The 16157-nt window shown below is 36.9% G+C and overlaps 1 protein-coding gene across 2 annotated transcripts; it reads left to right on the top strand.

Moving 5' to 3' along the window:
* The first annotated feature begins 1235 nt into the window (after nt 1-1235).
* Nucleotides 1236-2815, top strand: LOC109010401. Of its 2 annotated transcripts, none has more exons than XR_004797824.1 (3): nt 1236-1479; nt 1676-2311; nt 2476-2815. XR_004797824.1 is itself a non-coding variant. In XM_035683858.1 (3 exons), exons 1-3 carry the CDS (start codon nt 1369-1371, stop codon nt 2599-2601), a joined length of 342 nt encoding a protein of 113 aa, XP_035539751.1. In that variant the 5' UTR covers nt 1236-1368; the 3' UTR covers nt 2602-2815. The 2 variants fall into 2 exon arrangements, 1 of the variants encoding a protein (XP_035539751.1); XM_035683858.1 differs by having other exon boundaries at nt 2207-2311.
* Nucleotides 2816-16157: the final 13342 nt, after the last annotated feature.

Here is a 16157-nt window from a genome sequence, read left to right as displayed (position 1 = left end):
CATATTGTGGGGCTTTCATACGGAGGATGTGAAGACCAATTTAAAGCACCACTCACTGCGATAAAGGCGGACCACTCGCTTGAAACCAAATCAAATTTAGAAAAGTAGGGAGTTAAAGTGTCTTTCTTGGGCAATCAACTTAGATGTTAAGGGAGGTAGCTCAAGTCAAGAGAAGACGAAATGGAGGGCATTATGAAGACATCTTTGTAGAGGGAGTTTAGGGTGGAGTATTAGTCTTACAGGGTTGGGGGCTGGGGAGGTGTACTCTATTCCAATTTGGGTTTGATGTATTTTGGATAAATTCCTAATTTTCATGGGCTTTTTAGGTTATTAGGGGCTAGCTAGTATGAGTTAGGTACTTTCTTGTATAAGTCCAACGTACCTGATTACTCCTATTGATATATATAATATTTTCACTTATAAAAAAAAATTATTTATGCAGTAATTGATTGATTCCCACAAAAACAAAAATAAAAACTATTGATACAGTTGAGTTTTATCCAAATTCATTGTATCTAAGATTTTGTAAAAGGGTAGTCCTACTCTTCCCGGGAATGACAGCTAATGCAATTTTTTTCTTAAATATTAAAAACCACACATTCACACTAGGAGCAAAGTGACCTGTCACTTCGGGGACAAACTAGCATTTGTCCTTTGTAAAATGTCTTCAGAGTTTGGAGATGAATTTTCTAATCCCAGTAAACAATCATGACCTAATCATGATACTCATCCCATCGATCATGCGTGCGTAAGGATCTTCTTTGAGTGATGCTAGATCTAACTGCCCGATTATGTATAAACTTCACACATAATTCTCTTTGAAAACTAGTTGAGTCAACCATTAAAAAGCAAAAATTTTCATATAGATCTTAAATTTGTATACTTTTTCCAAATTAACTGTTCGGGACAGGAGTGTACAAATCATTTACTTTGTTCTTTCTCTTGTTGCCTATGTTCAGAAATTAATAATAGAAGGAAAAAAGGTATTAATCCATACATATATATAATATAGCTATCGAGCTGCTACAGTAATGAACAGTAAATTCTTGTCCATCCGTTTTCTTGTAGTTTACTGATTTTGACCTGCTATTCAATACACAGGTGCTGTGCATTTTCTGTGTATTGTAAGGATATAATTGTCTTTCGGTGGTTGGCACCTTCAATGTTTTTTTTTTATCTCTCAGTCTTATCTCTTTCATTGTCTCTTTCCTCTGCAACTTCCTTTTCCTCTTCTCTCCAAAAGCAAACTTTTTCTCGTCTTCTCTCTTCTCTGCTTCTTCTCATCTTCTCTCCTCTTTTGGTGTTCGTTTCTTCGTTTTCTTTCTCCTCTGCCGCACCCCACCCCGTGCCCTCTCTCCTTTGCAACCGATGTTGCCGCCCTCGAAGCGACGGATTTGGCTCAACACTCAAATCCGCCATGGATCTGAACCCTCAACCAGCCCCTCAGATTCGCTTTCACACGGCGTCTTCACTCTTCCGGTAGTTTTTCGCCCACCACTTTTTGCCTATTTTATCCTTTATTTTTTATCGATCTCCCCGTGTTCTGTTTTATCTCTGTGGGATGTGAATCTGAAGCGTAGTTTGAAATTTTTTTGTTGTTTCATTCATTCTGGATTCAAAAGATTTTGTTGGTTTTTATTTTCATCTTTTTTTCGTGACAACTCCGATGGTGAAGTTTCTGAGGGAGCATTTGGAGAAAGCTTGGTCTGTGGTTGGGGAAAACTTCATCAAGGCTGTCCATTGCGACAAGCAGATGATCAGAGGCAGCTAAGCAATGGAGGAGGGGAAGCAGTTGTCATCACCTCTGCTCTCTCTCTCAACCCCTCTCCTCGAATAAAGTCATCATTCTTCATTTCTACCACTCTCTTTAAACATTTTTCCTAAACCTTGCCTTTGCTTCCTCATGTGATAGGAAATTTAATATTCATGGATTTTGAAATTCATTTACTTGTAAATTAAAATTGTTTTATAAAAATGGAGTCTTTGAAATTATCTGCTTGAAATGGGTGATATTAGGAAAAAATAAGCTAAAAGTGATTGAATTGGAAATTTGGTTTGAGATTATTTACATGATTCAACTAGGGATAAGTAATTTTTCTTTTGTGCCAGCTTAATTTGTGACTAATTTGATACTAGAAGATTTTGGAAATTGCTCTTTTGATTTTAATTTACCTGACATTTTTTTATTTTATGTTGGAAATGACAGATTGTTGTAGAAGAGGTTCTTGAGAGGTGCTCTTCGACCATTCGGCCGCATTTTGCTATCGCAAACATTGGCAGTGGATTCAGTTTGATTGATGCTTTTTGGCTTGTATGAATTCTCAGCTTCAACAATATCTTTATCACTTATTGTATTTTCTCATTATTGTTTCTCAAACTCTGACTCTTTGGGTAAAATAATTTTGAAGCTTTAGATTTTGCATGTGCTCTTGAGTGTGTTTGAAATTTGGGTTTTTGTTTGAGTTGTGCATTTAGGTGGTTTTAGTTTTTGTTCTGGGGTTGGTGGTGGATTTACTTGGAGCTGCCGTGGATGCTGATAAATCAAAGGTGGTCGGCACTGCACTATGTTCGAAGAAGCGTCCTACAAAAAAGTTGCACTGACCAAATTGAGTTCCAAAGCTGCTGCTTGGGGAAAGATTCTTTCCCAGTGCTCTCAAGTGGGCTTTTCTTCTTTTCCTATGCTTTCTCTGATATTTGGATTATTTTGATGCAATCGTTGCTCTGTTTATTTATTGGAAAAATCCATTGAGAGGAAAGAATTACTTTTTGATGGCTGTTTGTTACTTGAACGTTTCCGAGTAACAAACAACCATAAAAAAGAGCAAGTTCAATTTATCATCGAGTCCATTGCTGTTCGACACTAAATATGTATTCATTTTTGTTTCCGGTTCACCAGGATATGACTGCTCCAGTGTCTAATTATTTCATCTATACTGGTCATAATTCATATCTAACTGGTAACCAACTCAATAGTGACTACAGTGTTCTTCCAATTATAAAGGCACTAAAAAGAGGTGTGCGAGTAGTAGAGCTTGATCTTTGGCCAAATAATGACGCAAAAGATGGTGTTCATGTTTATCATGGATGGTATGAAAATCACATCTAACTCTGAATATATTAGATTGTGGGAGTTGATTATCTCTCTTGCAGTTCGAGAGTGTCCTTAAAGTCACTGTAATTCTCCCACAGTTGCTCTATCATTGGTGTGCTTGAAAATTTGACGTTCTTTTTGTATCTTTGGATGTCCATTATCATTGGAGATTCAATTTGACATGGTTTTTTCCAATTTCAATTTCCACAGCTTGCTCTTTCAGCAGTCTAAGCCAAATGAAGTGCAAGCAGTCTTTTAAAGCCTCTATGGTGGTTGAAAATTATAATCCCCCGGCATTTCAACTTGGAGGAAGCCTTGAAAGTAGATGTAGGGATACTTTTCTTGTGATTAAAGGATTCAAAAAGGGGTATATTGTCAACGTTCAAATAGAAGGTGACTGCCTTAAGTGTTTTAAAGCCTTTATAGTGGTTGAAGATTATAATCGCCCTGCATTTCAGCTTCGGGGAAGCCTTGAAAGTAGATGCAGGGATACTTTTTCTTGTGATCAAAGATTCAGAAATGGGTAACTTGTCAACGTTCAAATGGAAGGTGGCTGCCTTATTTTCATTGAAAGGGGTTCGAGTGGACTCAAGAGCCTATATGCATTAATGGGAATCTTCTATGTTTTTTTGGAAATGGGCTGTAAATACTTATTACCTTGATGTGTAGAAAAGAATCAATTAAACTTTAGTTATTGGAAATTTGAGGGAACTGCATTTATCATTCCTTTTCATGGATCTTTGTTTTTCTTTTTCTATAATGCTTTCAAATAACACTTCTAATTTGTTTAAAAGTGTGCACCCATAAATGTAGGACCCTGACAACTCTGGTGGAACTTATTGAATGCCTGAAATCCATTAGAGAGCATGCATTTTCTTCATCACCATACCCTGTCATGATAACTCTTGAGGACTACCTTACAACAGATCTTTAGGCTAAAATAGCCTAGGTATTTTTTAGTTCCTTCTATTAGTTAGGACCACCTTTCTTTTTTGGAGTTATAGTCATTTGTTTATTTTTTAGTTGATCACTCAAACATTTGAAGATATGTTGTTTTATCCCGAATCTGAATGTTTAAAAGAGCTCCCTTCACTAGAAGATTTGAAGTATCGGTTTATTATCTCAACCAAACCTCCAAAGGAGTTTCTTCAAGCTAAGAGTAGCAAGGAAAAGATTGTGAAGTCACTCAAGGGAAAGGATTCTGAAGAACAAGATGATGATACGATGTGCCGAGAAAGAAAATTCACCACATAAGAACTTCATTCCTATCTGGTTTCCTGCCTATTAGGTTTTTAGTTATATAAATCTCGCTCAATTCAATTGCAGAGTGGTGATTCAAGTCAGCACAATCAGGATGATGAGGATCATGATGACTCTGATCATGAGTCACGTCCACCAGGTCCATGTTCATACAAGTGTCTAATTGCTATTAACACTGGAAAACCAAAAGGGTGGTCTAAAGGAGGCGTTAAAAGTTGAACTCAACAAAGTTAGACGCCTTAGTTTGAGTGAACAAGCACTTGAAAAGGCTGTTTCATCTCATGGAACGGATGTTGTTAGGTACTAAACAAATTTCTAGGATAAGCTGTCGAAACAATTCTCTCATACTTTTTTTTTCCTACCAAGTTTTTATAAATTGGACTACTGTTTTTGTTGGACTTTTATTAAACTTATCACAGGAAGTTTTGCTAAAATTATGGATGTTATAAACATGTATTGGATTGAATGATATTTTATTTTGAACTAATATTTTTATATTCTCCACTATGCTTTAAATTATTAAGTGAAATCGGTCATTTTTATAAAATATATATTGTTTTTTACAAATAATCATTTCATAAAACTAGACAAACGTGCATAGTATGTATAATATATATGTACAGAGAGACAAGATTGGAATGAGCATAGGAACATGTATTGATGTACCAGATGGCTAATGCTCCCAGCCTCAGGTTGATGTGATGTATTCCAGCAGTTCACTAAAGACTTGATTATTGGTATATTGATCCGTCCAGCACAGACTAAAATAGAAGCCGATTTGACAGGAAGCTTTTGAAAATGCAGTGCACCTCGGTAAATAAGAAACGATATTAATACAAGAGTTTTGCTACGGCCACCGAAAAGGTAACCCGAATTTGGGTCCCGAACAATGTATTTTTATATATATATATATATATATTTTTAATCATTATAAATATTTTTTTAAAAAAAAAAATTCACAATATCATTAAAAAATAATTTCTTAATCATTAAGTTAAAAAAAAAAAAAAAAAATCCATTCGGGACACAATTTTGGGTCCCAAAGCATTTATGTTAATACAAAGGTTAAACGAGTATCCCACACCTAAAGGTGCCCACATCCACATAGGTCTTACAAATCTATTCGGAAATAGAGCTCTTTTATCCCAAAACTAGACCTGCTATTAATGTCGGCTTATCTGTCAGTTGCGTCGAGTCTTCTGCTCATAAAACTGTTCATTTGGGTTCTGATTCGGGAATACCTACCCGAAACCCTGGTTTCAAACCTAGGTCGGGTTAGTCGGGTTATGAACTGGGCCGGAATTTGGATGAAACCTTGTTTTTGAAACTCAAAAATCTGGGTTCTGGGCTATACCGGATTTTTTATTTATTGATTTTTTTTCTTTTAAACAGAAGCCTATATGTTAATAAATTGTTTTCAAGAAAAAAGGTAATGTTGAAAAGCATATATATATATATATATTTTTATATAAAAGTCTATATTTTATTAATTGTTTTTCAAGAAGTCATGTTGAAAAGCTTAATACTAATGCATTGAACATTGCCTATAATAATAAAAATATATCAAAATGGAAAACTAAATTTTATGTAAAAATTAACTAAAATTAGAAACAACTAATTACCTTTTTAACTACATGCATGTAAAAAAATAAATACAATATTCATCCTGTAACATGCATGCAACATACAAGGCAATTGACTGCATATTACATTATTTGGTATTTATACATTATATTACAAAACACAAAATCACAAAATATGAAATATAAAATCAGTAGCATTGTCTTCCACCAGTAACTTTTATTCTAGTATTCTAACTCAATGGCATTTTTAGGGTCCAGGTCAGAAAAAAGAAAAAAAAAAGGTTAAAACTACAAGAGGTTGCTACATTCAACATATTTCCTAAAAGAAATGAGTCAATGTCACACCAAATAGCAACTTCAAGTGAGAGAAGGGAGACGTGCAGCCAAATAGGCAACATTAAGGGCAAGAACACAAACCATCCAAGCTATCACGACATGCAGTACTAGCAAATAGGCAACAGAAGCTGCAGGTGTAATACCCAGTGCCGTAGCTCAAACTAGAAGGGAGGCCAAGCCCACGACGATGTCGTTTTGGTATTTCCCTTAATGCAATTTTCTTGCCAGACAGTTTTATTTTATTTTTTCTTTTCTTTTAGTTGTTTTTCCTTCAGTTTGTTCACTTCCGATTATCCCTCCACCTCAAATCTATTATTTTTTTTCCCCACGTCTCGACGGTTTTCTTTTCTCTTCCATCACACACTCAGACTCTCACTCATCCATAGTGCCACTCGTTCGATTCACTACAAGATGATCAGTCATCCTCCAAACTCTCTCTCTCTCTCTCTCTCTCTCTCTCTCACCACTTTTTCCGTAGCCCCCATGTTGCATGCATGGAGCGTACGTAAACCACCTCTTCCCCACCTCTCGGGCTCTCTCTCTCTCTCTCTCTCACCACTTTTTCTCTTCATCCACAGTGCACTACTGCTGCCTCAACCACCTCGCCGCCGCTTCGTAGCTGCTCTCACGGTGAGTTTTCGTTGCACGGCTCTGGGTCTCTTCTAAAAGAGCGAATATGAAAATCTAAAATTTTTGCTATTGATGTTTTGTTTCTGTTTATTTCAAACATGTGAAATGATCTGAGGCGATTCAGTATTTTGTTTTGATATGATGTGTTATCTGAAAACCTTGGCATGAAGTTCTGATTCTGTATCTGAATGTGATCTGTTTTCGATGATGTTCCGTTCTGTTTCTGTTAAGGCCCAGCCACGGGTATAATGGTGGTTTATAACCCTACCACGGGGGTGAAACATGGAATACGGCCCAGCCACGGGTATAATGATGGTTTATAACCCTACCAAGGGGGTGAAACATGGTATATGGGCCAGCCACGGGTATAATGGTGGTTTATAACCCTACCACGGGGGTTAAACATGGTATTTGTCCCGATGTGATGCTATGAGATGATATGAATTTAATATTTCAGTTTGGATATGCCAAAGGATTTTCTTTTCGGTAACAAGTTTGTTTTTCTGAAAATTTTGCTAAGATGTTTTGTACCAAGTTTTGTTTATGCATTCCGAAAGTAAATATGTTGTTTCTGCATTCTAAAAGAAAATGTTTTGTTCTGCATATCGAACGTTATAAATGCTCATGTTTACATGCTAGTATATGCTCTCTGCTTACTGAGTTGTTGATAACTCACCCCTTATCTTCACAATATTTTTCAGATATTTTGATGGTTCAGCTGAGGATCAAGATTATGAGGCATTGGGTGAGATGTTTTAAGTATAAAGGATTAAACATAGAAAGTTTTTATGAGTATTGGCGATTTTTATTAAGAAATTTTATTGTGTTATGATGACTTGGCATTTTTTTGGAAAATTGGTTATATTGAGGTAATTAGTTTGAATTGAATTTTCTATATGCTATTGGGAATTTGGAGTCTATTATTGCATTGTTGAAATGTGAGTTTAAGAGATAGGAAGTAACTCTCCGACCCGTGCGGGACCGTGGCGTTACAGCAGGCATCCTAGCATGAAGAAAAAGCACGACAACATTGCCAACCACAACAACAAATAGGAAGCAAAGAGAAGAACAAGAAGAAGCATCAGAGCAGCATACAGTAAACTTTGATTCCTGGAAGTATCAAGACAACATAATAGGGTCATCCATACTACAATTTGAAATCCTATTTCCTGAGATCAAGGCGAGAATGTCATAAAACTAAACTTAAAATGTGATAAATGTAAGTATGGACCTTCAACAACTTCACCATATTCGCGAAAGTATCTTAGACTTTGCTCATCTGTGGCATATGAAAGACCTGAAATTGACAGTTATGAGAAATCTTAACAGAAAGAAACATCTCCACAATTACAACTACAAACGAAATATGATTGCGCCTCCAAATGGTATATATATTAGAAGGAAAATATACAAACCACTGAATTAGAGCTTGACAATCAGTGAAGTCTGAAGTAATTTTCCAAATTGTATGTTTTCTTGGCATTCGATCAGTCTCTTGGTAGAGCATAGGTGGAGTATTAAGCTGGAAAAAAAAAATCCTGCACATTTTTATAGCCAACATGCATTAATTAGAAACTGTTTCTTCTGATATTTATTGCAGCATTCAGATTATGGCTATCACCTCCAATGAGCCAATTCTAAGAAATGAATTGGAATTGCCATGATCTTAAAGGTGAGGAGAATCCAAAAGCACATTGAAAGTACTCTTGATGCATTGAAGTTGCAAAATTCCAAACCCAGGGCAGTAGAGGTAGAATCCCAGGTCAGCCACAAGCAGATTCCTCACAAAAGTTCACAAACTTCCAAAACTCCAACCGATGTGTTTCAAGTTAAACGAATCTTAAACAATAAAAATAAGAATCCAGTCAGCTTTGTTAGAAAACTTATTCCATTTCACTGGACAATACCCAAGCAGTCCAAACCTAATTATAAATGTAAATTTAAGAGGAAAATCAAGAACCAGATCACTCCAATAAATAAGCCTCTCATAACAAAAGACTTAGTATGCATGTTTGTTTTCATAAACCATCTTATCTAATCATTATAATTTTTTCAAACTTTCACATAAAATACAATAAATAATTCAACTTTTTTAAATACTAAAATAAAAATAATATTAAAAAATAATATTGTAACAATATTTTATTTAAATTTAAATTTTCATCTCATCTCATCTCATCTTGTCTGTATTTCCAAATGAGGCCTTAACATGCCGAACCATTAAAAAAAAAGAAAAGAAAAACCTAACTATTATATGCCCATGCAATCCACCAATACAACTCAAGAGATCAGCAGCCTCTAAAGTCTGCAACTCTATCTTAATTAACTGCCAAAAAACAATGAATCACAACTGTATTTTATTTGGATATAAATCATAGAGTTTTGAAAGCAACAAAACCACAAGGCACTGTAGTCACCATCGAAATGATGCATGCTGGGTGGAAATTAGTTTTAATTGAACTTTCTTTTGCCAACCAGTTATTAAAAAAAGAATTGAGGAAGAGAGTTGTGAAAGAAGCTCGATACTGATCCATGGAATTTCTTAAGCAAAAATGGAATGCTGCTCTTAATTTCCAAAGTCACATTCAATTAAATGGGTAGGAAATGAGGACTTCCATAGTCTCTAGAGATAATGAAATCCAAAAAGAATCCAAGATGCGTACTCCCCCAGTACTAAACGTGGGCTCCGGGGCAACAATGGAAATGAGGGTGGCTAACACATCATGTGCTACATTAGCAAGGACTGGATAATTAGCGGCATTAACCTTCCACCAATTTAAGATATCAAAACCGGACAAGTTTTTTACACACACCTTCGACAAATACCTCTCTAGCTTTAATCTAACCTCCATAACACCCTACACCTCAAGGTATTTGGTGAACATGATATCAAATTTACTTGGAGGCAGTACCAGCTCATTACCAATATTTGTATTAGCGGTGCTTAGCCTCCCTTGAGCTAGATTAGAACTCCCCTACTAGCTATACGAAATGTGTTATACTGCATCAAGCGGCTTAAAAGGAGTTTAATGTTGGCCACTATCCTATCCGCCAACTCATCCCCTTTGCACTTTTTCAACCAAAAATTCCTTGCCATCATTCTGTATCGTGGATCAAACATAAAAGCAACATATATCATCAAGTTGAACCTATATGTGCTACCTCAATACTTGTCATACTTTTTATATTTATGCCCATGGTACTAGTGATAATATCATTACTCATGCACATGTCATTTAATGCACCTTTAATTATGCAGAGTTCCTTAAAATATATTAGCCGTTACATACAAAAAACTAGAAATATTCAATGTAATATCATAAAAATATTTTAACAACTCTACAAAAACTCATGCATTTATCCAATCATCACAAGTGGGATTAACTAATTGTTCATCTCAAACCACATATCGTTCAAACATTTCTTTGTGGTTTTCAGTAGTACTCAACATCAAATATGTGAAATTTCATCTAGTAGGAACATTAAAGCAAATCTTCCTCCCACTAATCTTTCCCATTGCCGCACAAGGCTTGGGCTTGGAAAATCTTGATGACATCCACAATCTTTACTACAAACTCATAAACATCCTTGAAGCCATCCATCATAATCAAACTATATATAAGGGTAGCCCATCACATGTGAAGAAATTCACCACCTAATATGGTACAGTCATTGTCCTTTATTCCCCTCCTCAAGTAATCAACAACAACATCATTAGAGGAGGCATTATCAATTGTAATGGTCAAAATCTCCCCCTTCATGCAATCCTAAGTCTAACACCCTCCCAATAGTTTTGCCCCTATGGTCAAGAACTTGGCAAAACTTGAGTATTTTTTATGCAATCTCCAATTGCAATGAATAAAATGTGCGGCAATGCACATGTAATTCATATTTTGCACTGATGTCCAAGTGCCAGTGGTAAGACAAATTCTTTGACCATTCAACAACTTTTTTAATTGTATCTTCTCTTCGTTATACAGTTTAACATAATCCCTTTGTAGATTGGTTTAGGATGGCAATGTAAATCTAAACTCCAAATCAGCCACAAACTTAATAAACCCATCGTGCTCCACTAGTCTAAAAGGCAATTCAAACATAATGAAAAACTTAACGGTTGACACCCTAAATTTTTTGACATCATACTTCAGTAGTCCTTGTGGGGTACACACTCTTCCCTTTGCAACCCCCTTAGTAGTCAAAGTTTGACTTTTTCCAACTCCTTTAATTCTAAAAGGAGAGGTTTCACATGCATTCTAGAGATGGTGCATGATGGATGAAGTGTGATTTTTGTAGTGGCAATTGAAAAGCTCTACGCAATAATCGCACTGAGCTTTCAGGCTATCACGGTCAATAGATTCAACTCTTATAAAGTGTTCACATGCTTCAGATTGATTGCTTGGTGTTTTTTTGGATTTTATGGGCAAAAGTGGGACATAACGGGTAAGGTGTTGTGTATATGTAGATGAATGAGTTGGAAGACTCCCATGCTCCTCTACATCCACTGGAATAGAAGAGAAGTCACCACCAAACCCTTGGGTTGTACCAACATTACAACACATAATATCTTATTTCATCTATTAAAGTGTAGTGGGGCTGCTATTAAAATGGAGTTACAAACTTACAAGTTACAATCAAACCAAAGAAAAGCAGGAAATAAACTAACCACCACCATATATTGTGGAAAATAATAATTTAAAAAAAAAAACATACAAGTTTTTAAGATAAAGACAACAATAGAACCAATAATCTGAGTAATATGACAGATTGGCAAAGTGGGCTGATCACCACCATATATTATGGCAAACAATAATTAAAAAAAAAAGAATATACAAGTTTTTAAGATAAAGACAGTAGCAAACCAATATTTAGTCTTGATTGCTTGATTATAATCTTTAGTTGGTTTGCAAACTCTTAACAATTTTTTCTAAATGGTAATTCTTTTTTTCCCAAGGAAAATCTCATCATCTTGTTCAAGTGCAAACAACTACAAATTCTAGATTTGTGGACAATTAATATTTCGGTGGACAATCTCTCTCTAGCTAACAAACCCCAGTATTTACTTCTAAATGGTAACTTTTTCACAGGGTCTATCTCATCCACCCTCTTCAAGTGCAAACATCGGTAAAGTTTGGATTTAGGAACTAATACTTTCAAAGAAAGTGTACCACTAGAAGTTGGAAACTTAACCATGCTTTTAGATTTAGACCTTTCCAACAACAACTTTGATTGTATGTGGAGGGGATAAAATATCCCAAGTCCAATATGGCCTTCCAAGCCCAGCCAAGGGTGGGATTCTTATACCAAAGATGGAGTCTCCTACAGGTTTTGATAAGTTCCGTCCTATCAGTCTTTGTTCTGTTTTTTATAAAATTTGCTCCAAGATTATTGTTTCTCGATTAACTGGTTTTTTACCTCGCCTAATTTCTTCTGAGCAAGGTGCCTTTATTCCTGGAAGAAGTATATTTGAGAACATTAGTCTCACTCAGGAGTTGGTGCAGTCTATCAATAATAGAATTCATGGGGGTAATATTTTGTTAAAAGTGGATATGGCGAAAGCTTATGATCGGGTGGATTGGGGTTTTTTGATATCGGTTTTGCAAAGGTTTGGATTCTCCTCTCAGTTTTGCGCATTGATTTATTCTTGTATTTCTAGCCCTTGGTATTCTGTCATGATGAACGGCACTATTAAGGGTTTTTTTCCGGGTGGTCGTGGTCTTCGCCAAGGTGATCCTTTATCTCCTTATTTGTTTATTATTCAACAAGAGGTCCTTTCCCGTTTGATTCATAGGAGTGTGCAAGGAAATCAGTTTGGCCTTTTCTCTCAGGCCCGGGGTACGCCTATTATTTCTCATTTAATGTATGCTGATGATATTATGGTTTTTTCTAATGGAAGCCAAAGAGCTGTGCGGGTTCTTCAACAAATTTTGAAGCAATATGAGAGGTGGTCGGGTCAAAATATTAATGTTCAAAAATCTGCTTTGTATTGTTCTACTAAAATTCCACATCGGCGTAAGCAATGGATTTTACGACAAACGGGTTTTATGGAAGGGTCTTTTCCTTTCAAATATCTAGGTGTGCCAATCATTCAAGGGCGGTTGACTCAGGCTCATTTAGAAGATATGGTGAATAAAGTGAGGCAAAAGATTAGTGGATGGAAGATGAGGCTTCTTTCTTCGGGTGGAAAATTGGTTCTCTTAAGACATGTTATTTCTAGTATGCATATTCATCTTCTTGCTGTTTTACAGGTGCCTCAAGTTACTATTGCCAAAATTCATAGATTGATGAGCTCTTTTTTTTGGGGAGAAACTGATGGGCGGAAAAAAAAAAATGGTTGGGTTGGAATAAGATTTGTAAGCCTGTGGAAGAAGGAGGTCTTGGGTTACGAAGCCTTGGTGACATTCAGAAAGCCTTGCATATGCGTTTTGCTTGGAGCCTTTTTCAAGGTAATTCTTTATGGGCTAATTTTTTTAAAGCCAAATATGTTGGAAACCGTCCGTGGTCGCTTATTGGTAATAATAAAGGTTCTCGTTTTTGGAGAATGATTGCTAATTGTATTCCGTTATTGTTAAACAATTCTAAATGGAAGATTAAAGAGGGTGATCTTTTTTTCTGGTATGACAATTGGAGGGATAATGGTCCTTCAATTAATGAGATGGATATTATGGGTCTTCCTTTCTTGAAAGTAAAAGATTGTAGACTTTCGGAATTTTGGGATGTGGAGTTATTGGAGGAGATGGTAGGGCAGGATAAGGTGGATGAGATTGTCATTGCTTTAGCTGGCTTGAAGAATGGAAAGGATGTTCTAATTTGGACTCCAACGGATTCAGGTACTTTCTCTACTAAATCTGCATGGAATTGTATTCGTGTGAGAGGTGATGTTATGGATTGGCATGCATGGATATGGCATAAAACTCTACCTTTAAAAATGTCTATCCATTTTTGGAGGTCATGGTTTATGGCCTTGAGTGTGGATGATAGATTACGTCGCATTGGTATCCCGCTTGTATCTAAATGTGATTGTTGCAATCGTGGTCATATAGAAGATATTAATCATGTGCTTTTTGAGGGTGAATTTCCTCATAGAGTGTGGTCTTTTTTTGGTTCTCTTATTGGAATACCTCTTGGTAGGACTTGGAAACAAAATGCTGAGGTTTGGTTTAGACGTGCTAGCTCTTCCTCACAGGTGGGTGTTATTGTTGGCATTATTCCCATTATTATTACTTGGCGTCTTTGGAGGAGGAGATGTCTTGCTAGAATGGAAGGAATCTTGGAATCTCATAATACTGTTGTTCATTCTATTTGTGGGTGGTTAGGGTCTCTTTCTCAGGTGGCTAAGCAAAAGAACAAGTTATCTCGTCGTGATGGCTTGTTATTGGAAGCCTTAAGGATTATTCCGGTGATTCCGAAAGCTCCATGTTGTAGGGTGGTGAGGTGGGAGAAACCGCGTTTGGGGTGGTTTAAACTGAATACTGATGGTAGTAGTATTGGTAATCCTGGTTTTTGTGGCATTGGTGGGGTTATTCGGGATGATTCTGGTGGGATGGTTCAGGCTTATGCTTCTCATATTGGTTTTGGTTCGAATAATAAGGCGGAGCTTGTAGCTCTCTTGCATGGATTGAGAAAATGCAAATCTTTGAATATTTCAAATGTGATTGTTGAAATGGATTCTATGGTAATAATTTCTTGGTGGCTAAGAGGAAGATGTGGAGTGTGGTACCTTGAGGATTTCTGGGAGGAAATTGTTGAGTTAACTTGCTCGGTTCAATGTCAGTTTCAGCATGTCTTTCGTGAAGGTAATAGGGTGGCGGATTGGCTAGCTAAGGAAGGGGCTTCGGGTTCTGATTGGGATTTTTTTAATTTTTATAATTTGCCTCGGGTTCTTAGAGGGTTGTGTCGTTTGGACTCTTTGGGTTTTCCTTCGTTAAGATGTTAGTTTCGGGTTTTGTTTTCGTGTTTGTTTTTGTTTGGGTTTCTGTTGGGTTGTGTTTTTTGTTAATTGGTTTGATTAGGTTTTGGGCCATGTTTATGGTATTTTCTTGTTTCCACGGTATTCCTCCGCCATAAGTGAGGGTATTTTTAATAAATTTTGGGAGGGGTCACTATTGGACATGTGACTGCCTGCTCTTCATAAAATAAAAAAAAAATAAAAATAAAAAAAGGGTGGGATTCTCATCAGGAGAAAAGGGAGAGAGGAGTAAATGAGGGGACAAAAGGTCGGGGAAAAGAAAGCATGTCAGGAGGAAAAGAGGACATATGACATAAAGGAGAGGACATGTAACATAAATGAAGGATGAACAGAGGATAAAAGAAGAAAAATGTTAATTGTACTTGAGAAAAACTTACAAAAAACTTACTTCTCCACATGTCAGTTATTGATATGTTGGAAATTATGGAATTTGAAATTCAAAATTTGAATTTAAAAACAAAATTGACTAAATGAGTCTTGTAAGTAGAAGTATAAATAAAATTTGTAAGTATATATGACACTACTCATAAGAGAAATGGACCAGACAACTTCAAGGGGGCCTTATTCTAGACTGCTACTTGGACTTCTCCTTCAACTTCTTCAACCTAGCAACGGAAGCTCTAGAGAAAAGATCTCCATCAAAAAATAAATCTTTGATCTCCGTATCACTTTTTGTGATAGTCGCGGTGGTCCTCTACTTTGAAGGTCGTGAATGGCGTGCACGGTGGGCAACGGGTGCATGTTACCTTGCACTGGACAAAAACCCATCTCCCAATACCTCTTGTGGGTTGGCAGCTGCCCGCCAGCTACCACCAGAACCACTAATGATCTTTGTCCCCGACAGGGTGCTCTATGATAGGGCCAATCCGTTAGTCACACAAGAGGACAACCCTCCCGCTGTGCGCCCACTACAAGAGCTACCTTGCATGTCCCATGAACGCCAACAAGCTTACTCAGAACCACCTCTCTCACCCTCCCCCCCACAGCTACGCAGCCTTGGTCCCTCGATGAATTGGCCAGCCATAGAGTGCCTTCGCAGCTTCTCGGACACCCAGTGGTGGGGACGTCTCACTCAGCCAGCAACGCCATCTCGGCCAACCCATCATAGACTCAACTGCTCGGCAACATGCACACAGTGAACAACGACCATCATGGCCACGTGTATGCTAGCAGCCACCATTTCAGCCATGTACAAGCGGGCAGCCATTGCCATGCACTGGCAGGCAACTCCATGCTCGGCCAATCTATCATGGCCTCACTCTACTCAGACTCATGCATCACTGCCTCACCT

This window comes from Juglans regia, chromosome 12 (assembly GCF_001411555.2).
Source record: "Juglans regia cultivar Chandler chromosome 12, Walnut 2.0, whole genome shotgun sequence".
Classification (NCBI taxonomy): Eukaryota; Viridiplantae; Streptophyta; class Magnoliopsida; order Fagales; family Juglandaceae; genus Juglans; species Juglans regia.
Note: the sequence above shows the minus strand (reverse complement) of the source record. Positions and strands in the feature narration are given on the sequence as shown.